The following is a 20,925-nucleotide window of genomic DNA, read 5'->3' on the forward strand; positions in this document are numbered from 1 at the left end:
TGGGATATGCAAAGAAAGAATTTGATGGTGTATTTTATCTTTATCTTTTATCTGTTAGCAGTTGGTGTGCCTAAAACACCAGAACTGCAAAATAAGGAGACGTCCACATACTTTTGACCATATATATATTTGCACATTATTTGATTTGTAGTGTAAATTGTGCATGGCTGTTTTTAATATGTACACAAAAGAAAATACTGTGGCAAATGTAAAATAAAGTGAACTTTATTTATCAGAAAATAAAATACTATATACATTATACAAATATACAAATGTAAAACTCTTTACTGCATTGATGATTGTATAAACGAAGACATTTATTCGGTAGTGGGCGGTAATGAATTATTCCTTTTGTTGAAAAATATAAAGTCATTTTTATTCAGTAAACCCTTTATAACTGGTTTTGTTGCTCTATAGCAGAAGCATTTGCTGTACAACATCTGGGCTTGAATAAATGCGTTTCGTACCTGTTTTCCATTAAAAAAGTTATGAAAATAAAAACACCAAAACATTTTAAAGATGCACTGACCAATATTTTCTTTTTCTTACTATTGCAAATGGTGTTAAAAAGGCAGAAAACACTAATCCTTAAATCTAGCATTTGAAGCCAGTAAACGCCTTAATACTGATACTCAGTACCAGACTGGTGCATCCTTGATCATTTATATTCTTGATCATTTTCATCCTTGATTATTTTCTGTAAAATATTCCCACAGGCCTGTACACAGGCAATCAGTGCAGGGTAGAAATTCTACAGTCATTATTTACCAATATTTTATGTTTGACTGGTCAAATACAGTAGAAAATGTCCATACAGCTGTAAAAAAATTCAAGTACAAGTATCCTGAGGCTCATTTATTTTCAAAAGGCACTATGGTAATGCCAACTCAAGTAAGAATGATTTCCATTTTTGCCTGTGCAAAACCATAAAAATATGACCTAAAGTACAACCATCTGCAGTACAACAGTACAAGTAAAAAAAAAAAAGTTCAGGTTAAAATGGCTGCAGCGTTGCCATGCTGTATCCGGGAGGTGGATGCCAGATTGGCACTGAGTAAGGGTACGGATGCAAAGCTGGCTGATATGGTCCAGGCAAGGTGGCACCCATCGGAAGTGGATGTGTGGGATGAGTAGAGGATTGAGGAATGCTAAGATGAGAAGGAAGCAAGACTGGATGAAGCGGTAAAGTTTTCATTTGTTCCACTGACTCTCTAGGTCGCTCAAAAGATGGCAGAAGGTATGGCATGGGCAGTCCAGTAGGCTGATGAATTAGGAACTGTTGAGTTGTCATAGGCTTGGGAAGTACCATCTTCGATTTGTCCTTGCGATCTGGGAAGTATAAGGAAGATGGGGTCTTTTTGGCATAAATCTCAGCACTGTTTGGCCTCTTGGGTTGAGGAGCGTGAGGTTTATATGGCGGCTGAAGTGATACAGGCCTGTGATATGGGTCATAGGCCCGAGGAATGACCCTGGTGAAGCTTGAGGCAGATGGCACCCAACATGTGGAGCCGAGAGTGGCAGGCATGGAGATCCGGAGACCCGAGTGCCTCTGGGTTTTGTCTGGATGTGTAGAAGTGAGGTGCAAGAGGTTGTAATGTGGACGGGCCAAAAAGGACAGGTCTTTAGGGGAGGCGAAGTGTCCGATAGGTAGTGGCTGGCACACCCTTACTCCGCTGCCAGACTTGGGTGAAGGGGCGGTCCCAAAGCTTGCTGGCTTCTGTTTCTCTGCCTCGGAAGCAGGTGTCTTCTTTTCTGGCATGGCTACACAGTCATCGGAAGAAACAGAGAAAGGAGACGGGCTGCGTGATGACGGGGGAGAGGACAGGGGAAGGGGTGAGCCCTCAGAGGCGTGGCTAATACGTCCCGATGGCGTGGAAGAGTGTGAAAGCTGGATAACAGAGGGTCTTTCTGGTTCAGCAACCTCCTCCAAGCCAGCAGGGAGTGATACGCTCAGACTGGCCTGTGCTGTACGTTTCTTCTTCTCTAGAGGTGAAATTCCAAGAGTTGGGATTAGCGGTTGAATGAGAGGCTTCTCTCTGAGGCACGTGTCTGCAGATGAAACCTGGTCACCGTCCGGATATTCTAATGGTCTAGGCCATGGTCCAGAGTGTGGACAGACTCCATGTTCACAGTGGTGATTGGCTCTAAGATCCTCCTAAGAAACAAGAGACCATTCAAAAGAAAAGTCAGAATGATAGTGAAGCAATTGTTTAATTGTTTTATTGTTGAAGCATCATTAAAGGTACAATTAATGGTTTTAATGGTTAGCTAAAGCTAGCTGTTCTGAGCTTGAAATACACTAGCCCCTTCCAGGCTAGTGTCTGACTGCTAATATGCTAACAATTATGTTGATTTCTGTAATGATAATCTAGCAATTTACCCTATTTGACTGGCTCAGGTATTCCACATTGTTATAGAGGGGAGTAAAAAAAGTAATTGCCCCCCCATTGTATTTGCTTACTGTATATTTGTCACAGCAATTTACTGTTTAGGGCGGCACAGTGGCTTAGTGGGTAGCACTGTTGCCTCACAGCAAGAAGGTCCTGGGTTTGATCCCCAGGCGTGGCAGTCTGGGTCCTTTTTGTGTGGAGTTTGCATGTTCTCCCTGTGTCTGCGTGGGTTTCCTCTGGGAGCTCCGGTTTCCTCCCACAGTCCAAAAACATCAGGTTAATTGGAGACACTGAATTGCCCTATAAGTGAATAGGTGTGTGTGTGTGTGTGTGTGTGTGTGTATGTGTCTCTGCCCTGCGATGGACTGGCGTCCCGTCCAGAGTGTTACTGTGTGCCTTGCGCCCATTGAATAGCTGGGATAGGCTCCAGCACCCCCCCGTGAAAATGAATGAATTTACTGTTTATCATTCATGTATCATGTATTTGTGCATGTGTGTGTGTGAGCAGTTGCCAGCCTTAGCACATGTGGAAAGCCACACTATGCCCTATGTAAATCCTCCACCATTCATGCTGCCGTTTTGATCCAATAGCACAGGTCGCATTGAGGAGAAACCCCATTTGACCTCAGATACGGCCAACTGTGTCTATTAAGAGCCAATCCAGACTGTATCCAGCACGGCTGAGATCTTTTCAGCTGTGCATTTTTACTACATACATACAGTGAACCAAGAAACATTTTCAGACTGCATTCGTCACCGTGTTGATTTACCTCCTGGTCATCTCTGTCTGTTGCCCTGCGTTTTTTCTTGCTGTCCGATTTGTTTTTGCTTTCCTCGCTCCTCTTGTACGGTTTGCGGGGTTTCGATGGTGGAAGGGGCTTATCCGCCTCCCCTCGACAATGTCTTTCAAAAGGCAGCACTAACCTGGCAAGGGAAATTTGAGAGACACAACCATGATCGGTAAAACTAAAGACATTCAGAAGAGTAGAAACACAGTCACCACTTATCAGCTCAACATGGTGGTGTAGACCAGGGGTTTTCAACCTTTTTGGGCATGTGCCCCCTTCCATTTGCCGACCTTGAACTTGCTTGAATTGCTTTATTTTTAGAAGTAAAAAAATCTCGTAATGTCACGCCCCCTTGGACAGGTACCTCTTGGGGGGTGAGCTCCACAGGTTGAAAACCCCTGGTCTAGACACATGATCAGTTATGGCTCAGGCGCCCAACAGTTGTTCTTTAGCACTCCTGAAATTTGAACTGTTGACTTTATAGAGGGTAGAAGATAACCCCAAAGCTACCACTGGCATCTTACTGGCATATACAGTATATTAAGACTATTTGTCCTTTTGTGGTGTATTTATTAAACTAATAAGTGATTTAACTGCTGTTTGAAAGCTAGACATTCTAGCACATTTCAACCAAAAGCTGCAGTTACATCTACATAGACGGTAGACAGCAAAAGCGAGTGAATTGCCCAGTGTTTAGCAGTTTTATGTGCACAGTGTTGCAGTGGGTTTTTATGGATTTTACCTCTCATAATGTCTTCGTGTGCAAGTAGCAGCGCTGGTGCTGCCCGGACTTCCACCCAACTCATCGTACACGTTCTTCCACAGCCGTCGAGCCGTCACCTGATAACACAAACCCACACAGACGCCATAAGAAACTTGCATGTACCTCAGTTTACTTCACTGATGAGTCTCATTACTGCGATTAGCATGGTACTGATTCAACATTTAATTTAAGCTTAAAAGGCCTGGGCATTAACTATTTACCCATAATGCACTTTATTATTACTGTTCACTTTTTTTCTGTATATTGTCTACTTGTGGTTAATGTTTCTCACTTTGACCAAATGTTTCCACTTCCTTGATAGATGAAATATATTAATATGTGGTTCAATGACAAGTATTTTTTCTTTCTTTCTTACACTGAAGTAGGTTGCAAAAAGTACAAGAACCCCTTGTTTGTTGGTCCTTCCCCATGTAGTGCATTGTGGTACTAGAACCACAAGGCTGGATAAGAACCATAAGGCTGGATATAGATTACTGGCCAGAATGTAAGCTGGCTACTGCTAACCACACACTCACTCCTTTACACTGAATGGAAACTTCTGGGTAAGCACAACAAAGCAGAGGTAGCAGGGGGTCTGCTCCAAGGCTTTAGACCGTCTTTGAAGGGTAAATGGACCCCTGCGCTCTCATTGTGGTTACAACGGCCACTGCTTTCATGTAAAATTGGGCCACCTCAGTTTCCACTCAGAGATGGAGCGAGACTCTTGGCTCAGCGATGGCCACAAACACATTCTTCAATCCTTCAAAGAGCTGGACCTGATCTTATGATGCTTTCAGCTAGCATGGAAAACAAACGAGCGCTATTTACGTACCGAGTCATAGCCTCCGAGTAACTCCACGGCTTTGTAGATTTTCCACAGGTTGACTGCAAGAGACAGGAAGTTCAAATGATAAACTCATTTCAACTATTAAATCACCTGAGAAAAAATCAAGTAATAAAGCTGAGATAAAACATAAAAATAAAAGGTTTTCATTTATTTCTCTTTAATAATGCTGCAATTAATAATAACCTTTTATTAATAAGACTTGAAAGGAACTAGACGAGGTGTACTCACTCTGTTTAAATCCTAGATGAGGTATTCTCTCAATGGGCGTCCCTCTGTCCTTCATGAAACGATGCAGATTCATCACAAAATTCTTCTCCTCGCTCTCTGATTGTTCGGTCTGGAACTCCTCTGTACCACTATTAATCAGTTCTGAGCTCTCCATTAGAATATTGGACTGAGAAAAAAGTAAAATAACAATTTTAAATGCGCTGATTTTCTGAAGCACACATTCAACACTGCTCCAAGGAAGAACAAACCACCAACTGCTGACAGGTTGTTGGGCGGCCAAGACTTATTTATGCCACAGAAAATGAAGGCTGAGAGCTTCTAGTCATCAGCTCTCTCTCAGCCTGTCGGACCGATTACTACTCTTCCTGCCCTCACCATTTCCAATAAAAATATAAAAGTGAGGAAACTTTTTAAAATCCCTCGTAGTAGTAATAAACATCTGGCGGCTACACGCGTGTCAGAGGAGGCGCGTGCTAGTCACTGACCCTTCTAAACCAGAGTGGGTGTTCTTTAAGTGCCAGCAGTTTAAGGATAATGGGGAATTGGACCCGGATGGACACAATTGGTTCTCCTTTAAAATAACATTCTTCTAAACAACTGAAACAGCATGAAGAAATATTAAAGAAGATTCTCTGAGCTACTGAACATCACATAATCCTGAATAACTGACTGTACGCACCAGTTACTGGAAGTCGATCCTATTTTGCTTTGACCGATCGTTAAATTTCACTTTCATGTAAACATCTCTGATTAAAAAAAACCCTGATCTAATTCACTTTCTCATTCACTTGAAATGAGACCAAATTTCGAGTGAATGTGGGTTCACATCTCGTCCTTCCGGGACGAGTCATAGTAAGAGTGAGAAAATAAAAACATGGCAGTTTTTTTAACCACCACTTTCAACGAGTAAGCAGTCATTCTATTAGAAACGAAACAGACCGGGGGTTTCACACTGTGCACCGCGCTGCACTCTCACTCATCATTTCTACACAGCAGGAGACGCAACCACCACACACTTACTGTAACAGCTACACTGTATAGACAAAAGTATTGGGACACCCCATTCTAATGTACAAATTCATGTGTTTCCACCACAACAATTCCTAACAGGTGTAATAAATCCGTTATATACAGATGGCAACAAACCAGGCTGATACAACATCCAGCTGTTTTAACTTATCAGGTACAATTGTCCACAGACACACTGTAAAATCTCGAGGAAAGGCTTTCAAAAAAGTGGAGGCTGTTATAGTCACAACAGCCAAAACAGCCAAAACAATTCTTAAGAGGTGTAATCCCTCAGTTATATAAAGGAAATGAAAAGCTTCCAGCTTTGCAGCAACAGTTTAGGGAAGGTCCATTCCTGTTCTAGCATGACTGGGTCCTTGTGCACAAAGCAAGATCTATAAAGACGCTAATAACAGCTTTGTTTAAAAAAAACTCCAGTGGTCTGCACAGAGCTACTCACTCACTGCTCACTCACTAACTTACTTATTAACTCACTCATTGACTGACTGACTTAACGAGTTAGTAAGTAGGTAAGTGAATTAGTAAGTGATTAATTAATGAGTGAGTGTGAGTATTTATCTCACTCACAAATTTGCAAGTTAGTAACTGATTGAGTTAATGAGTTAGTAAGTAAATGAGTGAGTTAATAAGCAAATTTGTGAGTGAGATAATAAGTACTCACACTCACTCATTAATTAATCACGTATTAATTCACTCACCCACTTACTAACTCGTTAAGTCAGTCACTCACTCACCCATTTACTGATGACCTCATTTACTCACCCACTTACTGACTTACTTACCCACTTACTGCCTCACTTGTTAAGTCAGTCAGTCAGTTGCTCGCTCAATCACCCATTTACTAATTAACTAATTTACTCGCCCACTTACTGCCTCACTCACCCACTTACTGACTCACTTACTCACTAACTTGTTAAGTCAGGCAGTCAGTCAATCATTCAGTCGCTCGCTCCCTCACTCACTCATTTACTCACCCATTTACTAAGTAATCCATTCACTTACCCACTTACTGACTCACTCACTAACTTAAGTCACTCACTCACTTACTCACTCATTTACTAATTAACTCATTCACTCACCCACTTACATATTTATTCACTCAATCAAATACTAAGTCATTATTTACTTGCTCACTTACTAAATCACTCATCTACTATCTAATTCACTCAATCTGACTCACATAAATAAGTAAATAAAGGTTTGGATGTCAACAGTAATTAACAAATGACGACTTAAATGAATCATAAATACAAATCTTACCACCAGACCTTCTCCAGCGATGCCTGACTAACTTCAGCTTTTACTTATGGTCGCTTGAAAAAAAATGGGTAATTTTGATCTGCTAAAAAGTATCACATTGTTCATGCTCATGCCAAAAAGTGGAAGTGTGCCAAAGTGCCAACCAGAATAAACAAAGTGCTGAGACAATGAGGCACAGTGAGGCCTCAGCCACAAGCAGGAAATGAAAAACACCAGGCCAGCAAAAACACACACCAACTGTCACAGGATCAATCACACACTAAACCGTTCAGCAGTGTTTTCATGAAGTGAGGAAAAAGTTGTGGTTGATGTGGCAAAGCTGATTATTCGCTCCAAAAATCGCTCTGATATTATTCAGATCATGAGCTCTGTTAAAAAAAGTACCGGGTGGAAAAAAGAAAAGCACGTACCTACGTTCAACTGACTCACTGAAGAAATTCTCGGTGTAATTTCTGGGTATAATTTCCCAGTCGTTCTGCAATATAAGAATCTAGAAGTGAGTTTGTCATTTCTGTACTGTGGTGTGAGATTTCCAGTTCTGTGTATGAGAATGCTGCTTGATACACGCAGGTGCAATTTAGTCACATTGTGTGTTGTGTTTTTTATTTATTTATGCATTTTATCCCCTTTTTTCTCTCAATTTAGCGTAGCCAATCCGCTGCTGGGGACACCGGCGGCATCCAAAGAGGGTGTATATTCGCCTGACACAATCCCTCTGACGTGTGAGCAGTCCACCAATCCCTTCTTATTCACCCATACTTTGGTTGGATTTGCGTGTGAGGTTGACTTTGCATGCAGAGAGCCACGCCCCGATTTCTGCGCTCCTCCACTTTCTGTACAGGCACCCTGGGCAACCAAGGTCCACCCATTAGTGCGGTCTTTCCCACCCAGTAGACTGGAAGCCAATTTTATCTGCTGCAGGCATCTGACCGGGCGCCCTTTATGTGTTTAAACTAGTGCACTAGCCTAAATGAGTCGGCTTTAGGACAGGAATCCACCCTGATCACAACTGGGCAACTTTAGGTCTGCACAGATTACTATCAGAAGGTTTAAAATGCTTGGAACAGTGGTCTTACTGTCAAGGTTGGAAAGAAACCCCAAACCTTATTCTGAGGTAAAATTTCTACTGATGATCAGACGTAACGGAGGAACCACTAAAAAGCAGATCTGCCATGAATTTAAAGCGGCCGGAACACAGTCATGGACTAGGAGGCAGCTGAGTGACCACGACGCTCCTGCTCCTTAGTTCAAGTGATCAGTAACACATACCAGTCAGTAGACAGTTTCACCAGTGTTGACCAGAACTCGTTCAACTGTCAACGTTTGTGTTCGGAAATGGAATTGCAGTAAGTCAGGTCCAAGATTATCTGCATAGATTATTGTCTGTAGGTTTAAAATGCCTGGAACAGTGGTCTTACTGCCAAGACCCCAAGCCGACACCTTATTCTGAGGTAAAATGTCTGGCTGATGGTAAGATGTAACCCAAGAGCCATCAAAAAGCAGATCTGCCATGAATTTTTAGCTTTTGGAACACAGTCAAGCAAGCTTCCCATGGTCTAGGGCTACTAGGCTGCTGAGTGACCATGGCACCCCTACTCCTGCTCCTTAGTCCTCGTGATCTGTAACAAATTCCAGTCAGTAGACAGTTTCACTATCGCTCACCAAAACTTGTTCAACTGCCAGCGTATGTGTTTGGAAATGGAATTACAGTAAATCTGGTCCCAAGATTATCTGCATAGATTATTGTCTGTAAGTTTAAAATGCCTGGAACAGTGGTCTTGTTGCCAAGGTTGGAAAGAAACCCCAGCCTAGTCTAATGGAAAATTTGTATTGATGAACAGACGTAATGGCAGAACCACCAAAAAGCAGATTAATTTGAAGCTGCCGGAACACAGTCAAGCAAGCTTTCCTTAACCATGAACTAATAGGTTGCTGAGTGACTATGACGCCTCTACTTCTGCTCCTTAGTCCAAGTCATCAGTAACAAATTCCAGTCAGTAGGCAGTTTCCCCAATGCTGACCAAAACTCGTTCAACTGCCAATGTTTGTGTTCGTAAATGGAATTGCAGTAAGTGCGGTAAAAAAAATATCTGAACCCACTGATACGTAAGTGTGTCTACATACTTTTAAGTCTGTGATGTAAATTCACGTCTTGTCATTTCAATTTCAATAAACACTGGCAATATCATGAGAAACAATCGGATGAGTCAACACAGTGAGCGAACAGTAAACCATGACTTTCCGTGGCAGCACCGGGGGCCTCATGAAAACGCGGCACGGTGCTCGTCAGTTTCAGAGTGAATTGAGTTCCTCAGAGAGCTCAGCACTTCTTCCCAGAAACTGGCCACGAAATGACTAATATCGAGTGCTAAGATGCTAGCTGCTGAAACTGAGTAATATTGAAGATGCGGGTCCTATTTCTTAGTACTGGAATGAGTAGCTTGTAAGACAAAGTTGAAATCAGTTCTGTGTTCTGCTAAGGGAACAATATCGCAGGTTTAGGCCACAGCAGGGTAACCCTAAATGAGTCACACCATGCTCTCTTTAAAATGTGCACCACTAAGTGAAACCTGTTTATATCAGAACATATCAACCCAACCAGATTCTGCTCTTTACTGAAATATCACCCGCAGCATCGAGAGGCTGCTGTCTGCACACACTTCCTGTGAAATTGACAAAACCAGCTTCAAAGAAGACAATTTTGGGTTCTTCTTGGAATCCGAAGAAGGGAACCTTTAAAAGACTTAAAAATTTCAAAGAAAGACTAAAAACGGTGCTTTAAAAATCCTGCTGCTCATTACGTGAAGTATTTGACGTTGTGCAGTGTTACATTATCGATATTTCAAACCACAAAGCTGTTGAAATGTGAAATTCCGTTTTCAAACAGGAAGCAGTTTGTTGTCCGACAGTTCTCGCCCCCTCAAAACCGCGACTAAAAACAGTCTGGTGTGACAAACTTGCTGTAAGTGGTGTCTTGAATCTTCTTTACTCAATGTAGTGCTAATATAGGCACGACGTGTTAATAACGTCTAAAGGTTATTCACTGTAAGTAGATTCATGCTCCAAGGTCCCTACTGGAAGGGTAACTTTAAAATTCTGAATTAAAAAACTAATTTACCAAAGAAAATTAGTACATCTGATGGCACGTTACTGTCGCACAGTCTTATTCCGGCTCGTGTCTTAATGTTGGAGGCTTTATTTACAGCATCAACAGGGCCTCTTGGGTTGGATTTTAACTCACAACCCTCCATTCATTCATTAATTTATTATTCATGCTATTTCATCAAGGTCTTGGAGGGTCTGGTACCACTTGAAAACACTGTGTTCAGGGCAGGAAGGCACTCCATCACAAGGCAACACAAACTCTCTTTCTAACATCTAAAAGCAATATAGAGCAGCCAGTCCACCCAATTAGGCCAAGTCTTGACAAGCCAAGAGGTTTTAGTTACCACAAATTACAACCACAACTTAGAATAAGTTGGGACAGTATGGAAAATAGGACAGTAGATAAAAAACAGTGTTTTTTCACATTTACTTAAATTGTTCAATGATATTATGCACTGTAGATGGAGAAAATAAAAGTCAAAGTAAATGTAAGGAACACTGGGTTTTTATTTAGTTGTATTTCCTATACTGTCCCAACTTTTTTTAGTCTGATTTGAGGTTGTAATAAAATGAGCAAAGCTGTTGGCATATACAGGCTTGAGACGTCTAGAAGTTAAAAATTTTTGTAGCACTGTAGCTCTTTTGTGAGGTTGTGGTCATGATGTTCCTGGGATCATACACACAACTTTTCTATTTCCAAACAACATTCTGATTATTTCCAAATACATTTATTTATGTTTTATCTAAATCTTAGGTTTGATCTGATTAATTAAATGATTGTGTGTAAATTTTTGTCTCATCTCTGGGCTCCTTTTGAGCAGAGAAGTTTGTGTGGGGTGTAGGAATGGAGGTGATTACTGTGGAGGTCACCTGGCTGGTGGCAATGGTAGGTTTTATGAGCTTTCCACTTGGATTATGAAACCAATTCTAATAACGGAGATGTTTAACATCGTTGATTCTTCCATTTGTTTGATAATTTTGTTCAAGAGAAACGTCACTACTTTTGATTGATTATTTATTGTGTGCAAGTTTTGTGAAAAGTAGCAACATCTTATTATAATAAAACCAGGTACAATTTGTCAAATAAAAGCATTAAAAACAAATCAACTCATGTTAACTTTTTCACCATCAAGACTAAACATGTTGAGACTCATATTGCCATCAAAGGCACGATCACACCAGGGTGAGTAATGAGTGATAACCTCCTGAAACTTGTTCTGCACACACATCACTTTAAAAGTTCTCTTTCTTAGCGGCCGAGAAATGGAGAAAAAATCCAGACTGACTCATAGAGGCTCTTGCGTGAACATGTGCTCATCTGCTGATTCTGATTTCCACCGTTATGAAAACTTACATCTTACGTCTTTTAATGTCTAGCAGCAGTAACTCAGAAGTGGTTTGTAATGCTATTGCTACAATTACTACAGAAACTTTTGAAATATGTACAGTAGTAATGCAGGGTGTGTTTTCTTGTAGCATATAGGAATATATATTTGCCCATGTTTCACTCATGTTTTAATTTCTCCGATGTGCACAGATAAAATGTTACTTTCCACATTAAAATCTTAGCATAGCGCTAATCACACAGTACCACTACGTACAGTTGTTTTGTTTCAGCTTGAGGTTTGAAAACAGTCGGTGGCCTAGAACAGAACCTACTGAGATTCCTTCAGATCATGATCTATATCCATTCCTGAACCTGAACTAGACTGATCTAGGAGCTTGTTTTTATGCTTGCCCAGGCTAACAGTGCACAGTATCATCTCTGTATCTAGGCAGATTGATCCAGCCATGAACACTAGCTAAACAGCCCAGGAACTGCTTATAGGTCAGAACAAGCGTGGTTTCAAATAGAGCCTTGTGGGACACCATAATGCATAATCTTTAAAAAAAAAGGTCTTTGACCATGTGTATTTGAGGTTGACCATACTAACATGACAGCGCCTTTCAGTGCATTCAGACAGTTTGATGAAAAGGCTGAATTACCAAGGGTTTGTACACTAGTAAGAGCAACAAGTGGCCAACAACAAAGCCTTGTGGGACACCATATTGCACTTTGGTTATTAAACATTTTGATGGATAATTACACTGATGAAACTGTCATTTCACAAGCGAAGGGAGTGCATCTGTATTATGCAGTAAATACATTAATTAACAAGTGTCTGTCTATCTATTTATCTATCTATCTATCTAGTTATAACCATGCTTGTTTTTCCACTACATACTTTCTTACACTTTCTCAAACGCTTACTTAAATGACTACTTCAGTATAAGTTGGCTTTGGCTACTAAAGCTGCCACTACTCGACAATAAAGTACATGTACTAGCTTGACCTGTTCCCACCTGGTTTGGTGAATTTCTCTTCTCCGTTCTCTCCTCACAAACTTCTATCGGTTCCTCTTCCCCGTTCACCTCTCCACGAGGGTCAGACACTAAAAAGAACCCACAAACAGTGGATTTCAGTTATAGGCAGTTTAATGATGCACGTATGAAAGGCGACTGGGAGAATGACACACCCGGATGCTGTTGTTGTTTTTAGTGGTATGATTGTGATTGTGTTCCGCTGAACAGATGCAGCAGATAGAGGCGTCTTCAGTGAAACCACAAGCAGCAAATACATATAGCTACAGTGAAAAGCATTGCAGTGATTCAGCTGCTGTGGAACATAACAGGGTCTAGCAAAGAGGATCTTCTGTTCATTTAAATACACATTACTAATATCAACATTCACCTATAATGCTCCTCGAACCTTCTGCAAGGTGTTACAGATGAAAGAACAAACTGCTGACATTTGTGAAGGCTAGCATGTGCTTAAACATCAGGGATGAGTTTATTCTGCACTCTGCACATTGTTTAATTTACTGTATTGATGTAGCACTGCTGGTAAATTTAAAAAAGTATCTAAACATGACCATTAGTCAGGCATACCAAGGGCAGTTTATTATCATTTGTAAGGGCATCATATTATCATTAATGACAGAACAGGTAGTTACTGGTTACACAAGATCTATCAGTTTAAGTTTAATGTAAAACACAGTCAAGGACAATTTCGTATCTCCAATTGCACGTCATTGGACTAAGGGAGGAAACCGGAGCTCCTGGAGGAAACCCACACAGACACAGGGAGAACATACAAACCCCACACAGAAAGGACCCGGGTCGCTCCAGCTGGGAATTGAACCCAGGATCTTCTTGCTGTGTTACCCACCAAGCCATCGTGTCACCCACCAAGGGCAGTGGTAGCTCAGTGGTTAAACTACTGGATTATCGCTATTGATTGGATGGTTGCTTGGTCCTGTCTCACCACCACCAAGTTCATACTGTTCAGCCCCTGAGCAAGGTCGTTTACCCTCAGTTGCTTGTATTGTAAGTTGTAAGTTGCTTAAAGCTCCTGCTAAATTTCTAATAATGTAAATGAGTTGGAATCATATCATTCATTTAATATTGTTGATTTTATATATGTGGTTGTTTGCTCATATATTTTTGAGCATGTAGTTTGAAAATCATAATCCATATTCTATATTACATCTGTACAGTTTTGTCTCAGAGTTGAGTTCACTGTGGTTCTCAAGGTCACTCACCACCAGACTAGACAAAACAACGTTTGAATCAGTACTATCAGCTACCAATGGGCAATGATTAAAAAATTAATAGAAGACATGACAGCGGTCATTAATAAAGGCAAGTCCATTCTTTAGTATTTATTGTTGACGTGAGAGAGTGATTGAATAGAGCACCAAATAACTCCAAAGTGGGTTAGTATTACACTGTGAAGGTGAATTAAGGAATAAAAATAAACAAGAATAAACAAGAATATTTCTCTATAGAGTTAAAGAAGTAGGAATGTATGTTCAGTACATGTACTTATACTACATGTACATATTTATTCACTCCTGGCCCATTGAAAAATGTATCTAAATAAAACGTTCTTTGCTTTTTGGGCTGTTTTTTTCACAGTCAAAAGTTTACATACATACATAATTAACATGTCACTGCAGTTCTGAGATTTGAATAATTTTTGCGACCTGACTTATTTTTTCTACCTGACTGAATAATTAGAACACATCTTTTACAAATTTGAGTTGTAAAAGATGTGTTCACACAGCAACATAGAATATTATTTCGGTGGTGCGGAAATTTCTGTCATGTAATTTAATATTGTGGCACAACCTGCACAACAGCACTAGTATCAATGCACCTATTAAAAATAACATGGAACAGTGGTCCTTAGCTAAGGGCAGGTAAAGAACCCATAGTGTCACTATATGTCTATATACAAGGGATCTTCAAAAAGTTTCCGCACTTTTATATTTTGTTTGGAAACAGTGTGGGTGGGAGGAGGAGTAATCGGTCGCGTCTGAGAGACTGAGAGACGCTTATAGTCTGGATTTAGCTCCATCTGATTTCCACCTTTTTGGACGCTCAAAGAAGCTTTAAGGGAAGAAGATTTTCATGTGATGATGATGTGAAAGCAGCGCTGCATCAGTGGCTACACGCTCAACCAAAAAAATTTTTGCCGATGGCATTAAAAAGTTGGTACGATGCTGAAAAAAATGCATCGGAACATGATTATGTAGAAAAGTGATGTCATTTCTTTTTATAATTCTTAATAAATAGAGTAAAAAAAAGGGAGGAAACTTTTTGAAGAACCCTCATATTTTGGTTTCTTTTGCACCATTTGTTTAGGAAATGTTATCTTTTTGATATTATACTCTCTGTACACATAAATTCAAGGCAGAGAGAGAGAGAGAGAGAGAGAGAGAGAGAGAGAGAGAGAGAGAGAGAGAGAGAGAGAGAGAGAGAAATAATCTAATATGAAACCACATGGTTACAACCTTGCTTCCTGTCTGTGTGTATAAACCACAGCCATGCAATACCCTGTTCTATTATAAAATCTAACTGTACAAACACAGAACACGTCTATACACACCCATATAGTTATTAATGTTATTATTACACATATCAAATCTTTTTTTTTTTTTTAATAAAAAGAAGTCATCGCGTGACAAGTTTCTGCTAACGTTACTGTTCGCTGAACTTCAAAAATAGAACAAAATGATGTGCAAAAGTTTGAACACTCATAATGTTCTAAAGTCTCAGAATTTCATTACTGTTCAACCTGAACTGACTCATTTGGATCTGAAAATGAGTCTAACTGATGCATAAACAGTAAAACACCTCCAGTTTAATATGCAATCTTAAATGTTTGAAACTGATAAGTAAACGGAAACTGATTAGATGCTTCTAACTTTCTTCCAACTTCCAACAATTGTTCCAGACGCATTGTGCATTTGCACCCAATGAAAGATCCTTCAATAAATAATTTGACAATTTTGGTGTAAAGGAATTTCAGATTTTTTTTCCAATGTAATTTATTCTCTTTCATGGGTAGCCACTCTTTTGAGTCACAGTCAGTGTCATTCTGCGGCCATTCTGCATTCTGCAGCCATTCTGTGGCCCCAACTGTGACCTAGTTTGTGACCTATAATTTTAGAAAGGGTTGCCTGGCACTCAGGTTGCGCAAACATAACTGGTCTCGTCTGAGGTCCGACGGGGAATCACCTTCAGCCAAATTGGATGGGTCCCTGCTAAGTCTGGTTCCTCTCAAGGTTTCTTCCTGTAATTTAAGGGAGTGTTTCCTTGCCACTGTCACCCTTGGTTTGCTCGACGGGGGGTTTTGGTCTGTCTGTCCTGGATTCTGTAAAGTTGCTTTGAGACAATGTGTATTGTAAAATGCGCTGTACAAATAAATTTGACTTGACTTGACCTTCTTGCTAGTGCTATTGTGTGGTCTAGGCAATGGCACAAGCAGCAGAGGAACACATAAGGCATAGTGTAATCCTCCACAGTGTTAGGGCTTTCTGTAAGAATTCCTCAGAGGCTTTACGTGTGTAGGACGAGGCGTGTGCCAGCCTGCGGCCAGTGAGGATTACGTAAAAGCAGGTATCTGGAGTTCACTGGGGAATTACTCACTCACTCACTGTCTTAACCACTTATCCAATTAGGGTCGCAGGGGGGTGCTGGAGCCTATCCCAGCTTTTCAATGGGCGCAAGGCACACTGTAACACCCTGGACGGGGTGCCAGTTCATCGCAGGGCAGACACACACACACACACACACACACACACACACACACCTATATGGCAATTCAGTGTCTCCAATTAACTTGACTGCATGTTTTTGGACTGTGGGAGGAAACCGGAGCTCCCAGAGGAAACCCACACAGACACAGGGAGAACATGCAAACTCAGCACAGAAAGAACCCGGACCGCTCCACCTGGGAATCAAACCCAGGACCTTCTTGCTGTGAGGCGACAGTGCTACTCACTTAGCCACCATGCCGCCACTGGGGAATTAGATATCTCTAAACTGGAAAAAAGTTGCCTGACCTTGGCAATGCGGCTGTAGTTTCACATCTTCTTCACTACTTTACAATTTTAAGCACATCTTGTTAATTTACGATTTCAAGGGCCCAGCAGTGGCAGCCTGGCAGATGTGGGGCTTGAACCAGCAACCTTCCAGTTACTAGTCTTGTACTTTAAGCACTGAGCTACCACTGCTCACAAATGTTTATGCCCATAAATACACACTTTATTGATCATACTGATAAGTTCATATTTAAACGGGATGAACACTAAATCACAAATATCGAATAAGTAATTAAATATTAGTTCCTCCTCACTGTATCATGCTGGGATCGTATCGTGCTTGGACTGCTGATATCTTACCCAACACACTCATATGACACCACACACAGTCAGCATGATTTTAATAGTGTGTGTTGCGTTATCCACAGGGCTCTCTTGTGTCGAATTATAGACTGCCTGTGGCCTCTGCCCTGCCCAACTTCCTCTTCCTCACTTCACCACTATTTTCCACGCATATCGCAGGACTCTGCTTTCGAGATCACACACTTCCTGTGCTTGCGGCATTCTCTTATTTATTTGACTTCTGCAATTCGTGTTTATCGCCACAAGCACAGGGCAAGTCAGAACCCTGTACGTGCTGTGGCACTGTGTGATGATTAAGTGATATAAAGATAAACATCACAGCTTCATTATGTATATGAGCTTCAGAAAAGTGGCAGGGACAGACACAAAGCAGGAGGGTTAATGCATGTCTCTTATTTTTCTTTGAATTAAATGTGTTTAGATTTAGGTGTACAACAAGGTTCTGTGCTGGGGGCTGTAATGGTTTAATTCTAAGCCTCAAGGCGGTCTAAGTACTGGGTGTTTACCCTTAATTGTTAACAAATTGCATTGATTGAACTGATCAAATTAAATTGTGGTATTTACATGATTGTGAAAAAGTAACTGCCCCCTTTCACTGACTGCCTCAGTTATTACATTATTATTATTATTATTATTATTTTATTATTATTATTATTATTAGTCACACATAAATTTACACAAAATAGAACATATCAGTGAATAATGTGCCAGTTTATATTATTCACAGGTCAACATGAGTGAGATTTTAGAATCAATTCAAATACAAATCTTTATTATAACAATTATTATTAAAGTAATTCCCAGCCATGTGAACGTAGCCCTATAAAACTATTCAGCTCTGAACCGTCTACGAATTCCTGATCGAGAGGTCATTGCAGATCTCGTTTCACTTTTACAACAATAAAATAGAAACAGGATGTGATATTTTTTATGCTGTAATTTACTGGTTGCCCTAAAAAATCACCTGTATAAAATGATGAATAAATCGTGAGATTATCAGATGCTGGATTTTACGCCTGCAGCAGTACTGTATGTGTCTCTGTTTCCCTTAACCACTTCCTCAACTGCCTACAGTCACAAATATCTGAACTCATTCTCTACACAACACAACCTCAACTCATTATCTCAGTGTCAAGCTCAATATGGTGTTAATTACATTCTTAATGTAGCATAAGAGATTCACAGATAGATAATAAGTCAAATGCATTATATATCTTAATATACACAAATATTGAATATTGAAATATTAAGATATAAAAAAAAAAAGTTGGGGCGTGTTCACCCCTGCATTCAAGTATCCTATTAATAAGACTTTTTAATGGTTTGGGAACTGATTACATTAGTTGTTGCAGTTGTGGAAGTTACATTTTTGCCATTCTTGTTTGATACAATAATTAGCTGCACAGTCTGTGGTCAACACTGTCTAAATCTTCTCTTCATGATCCACCATATATTTTCAATATGACACAGATCAGAACTGCAGGCAGTCCAGTCAAGCACACACACTCTGTGCTGTGTTTATGAAGCCACCCTGTTGTAGCATGTACAGAATGAGACCTGGCAGTCTTGCTAAAACAATCATGGCCCTCTCAGGAAAAGACATCACCTTGATGGCAGTATATATCGCTCTAAATTCCCAATATACTGTATGCCCCATGTCAGTGGTACCTTCACACATATGTAAGTCACCTATGCCGTGGGCACTGATGCACAAATACCATGACAGACTTAGACTCATCTGACCACAGCCCATTTCCATTGCCTTTTGGTCCATCTAAGATAGGTTTGGGACTAGAGAACTCTGTAGAGCTTCTGTGTAGTATTGATGTATGGCTTTCTGTATGCCTAGTTAAATTTTAGGTTGCATTTCATGTTTTCTGAGGTACTCCCAAGCCCATGTGGCTGGATTTATCACAGAAGCATAGTGATTTCTCATGCTGTAGCACATTTCATGGCTTCATGACTTGCCCTAAACACATTGAGATTACTTTAAATAAAATTCTCTGAATCTTTTTACAATATTATGTATTGTAGGTGTTAAAAAACATTTAAATTACTTGCGATCATGCATTGGGACAAGTTCTTTTTGAACTGATTAACAAATCTCTCATGCAGTTTGGCAAAAAATGATGATCAACAGCTCTTTGTTTGTTTGGTGGATCCTCATTTTATACCCAATCATGATATCCTTATTATATTAACTAATTCAGCTGCTTATAGTGGAGCATTCCAAAACAGTGTAACTTGAAAATTGTATACATTTTTTACTCAATTTATTTTGCAGCTGTCCTAACTAATTTAAAATTAGTTTATATTTACAAAATGCAATCAATTTAGTCAGGCAAAATGTAAAAGTCATTTCTTTGTACATTTGCCAGTTAAATAAATAAATAAACGATCTGCTTTTTGCTAAGTGGGTTTGTGCTTATATATACCGTATATACAAAGTATATATAAAGTATATATACTATATAGTCTGTGAGTTAAGGGGCAGAAGGGACCCCTGTACATTTGCCCATAATCTTGGCAGATGTTGATCAAGTTTCATTCAGAATTCAATTTGCAGCAAAAGGGTTTTTAATACCCACCACACCCTAAGCATGTAGCTACAATATCTTGTGAAATGATAACTGACATAAACAATGACATTTTCATAATAACAATACATTACAATGTTAAATGTAAACAATAAATGAGATCAATTTATGACCAAATACAACACTGATTTGTAGTTGTAAGTGACAGCCAATAATTAAAAAAATTTATCAACATTTGCCAAAAATAAGGGCACAATAAAAGCAGTTAATAAAAAAAAAAAATTATGGACAAAACAAATGTGCACTTTTTAAACATCAGTATAATCGCTTATTGATGTAAATATCATGTGGCGACAATGAAAGACCATATTGTGTTTCTCTTCTCACTCCGGCAACTGATGAACCTTAATTTTAAACATATTTAGTGTAAACAGCATGAATCATCTGACCAAACCTGCCATGTGTTAACAGTTCAGCTGCTGGTGGTGATGTACTGGTATGAGAAACATTTTACTGGTACACAGCGGATCTGAGTTTCTGACCATGTGTGAGTCTTTACTGCTACAATTTACTATCTTATAACAGCGATTTTCAGCATGATAATGAGCCTCACAGAGCAGAATTTATCTCAACTGATTCCAAAAATATGAGCATGAGTTCAGTGTACTGTAATAACTCTTAATACAGGATGTCATCAGATCTAATCTAACCGCTCCTTCTAGCTGACAGGTCAAATTCTAGTTTAAATATTTATGATATATGATTAATACATTTTAATTAGTTATAATATATTTAATTAATATTAAGTTTTGGACTGTATGAAAATCATTAGGCTGATGAAGTCTGCACAGATAGACTTGTTTATGTAAATAAAGGACAATAACCTGTCACACAACTTCATAACAGTTAATAAACTTTTATCAATAAGACAAATACAATCAAAGTAGAATAAGAAAACTTTTAGACGTACCCATGGTGAGTGCTGCGTGGTCTCTAGCTTTACTTCAGTGTATGTATGAGTGTGATGTGTTGAGGTCTTGACTGTGCACTCTCACCACAAGGCAAAAGCCTTTCGAAATCTCGAGGTCTGAACCAGGCTGGTTGTTCCGTTTCTCATTGGGTGAAAACAAACACTCACTTCCTTTTAAAGCAAAGCACAAAGAGAGCAAGAGCTGCTGCAGTTGGTTTAGATTTCTATTGTTTAAGAATAGACATGAAGCTGCTTATTACCACACGTACTGTAGTGT

General features: G+C 39.8%; 1 protein-coding gene across 1 annotated transcript; it reads right to left on the reverse strand.

Moving 5' to 3' along the window:
* Positions 1–994: 994 nt before the first annotated feature.
* arid5a (AT-rich interactive domain 5A) lies at positions 995–20,713 on the reverse strand. The gene is made up of 7 exons (XM_062998667.1): positions 20,649–20,713; positions 12,754–12,842; positions 5,017–5,182; positions 4,774–4,826; positions 3,921–4,018; positions 3,161–3,314; positions 995–2,155 (listed from the first exon to the last, which is right to left on the reverse strand). The coding sequence occupies exons 1-7, from the start codon at positions 20,650–20,652 to the stop codon at positions 995–997; spliced, it is 1,725 nt and encodes a 574-aa protein (XP_062854737.1). The 5' UTR covers positions 20,653–20,713.
* Between the last annotated feature and the right edge of the window lie 212 nt (positions 20,714–20,925).

This window comes from Trichomycterus rosablanca, chromosome 7 (assembly GCF_030014385.1).
Source record: "Trichomycterus rosablanca isolate fTriRos1 chromosome 7, fTriRos1.hap1, whole genome shotgun sequence".
Classification (NCBI taxonomy): Eukaryota; Metazoa; Chordata; class Actinopteri; order Siluriformes; family Trichomycteridae; genus Trichomycterus; species Trichomycterus rosablanca.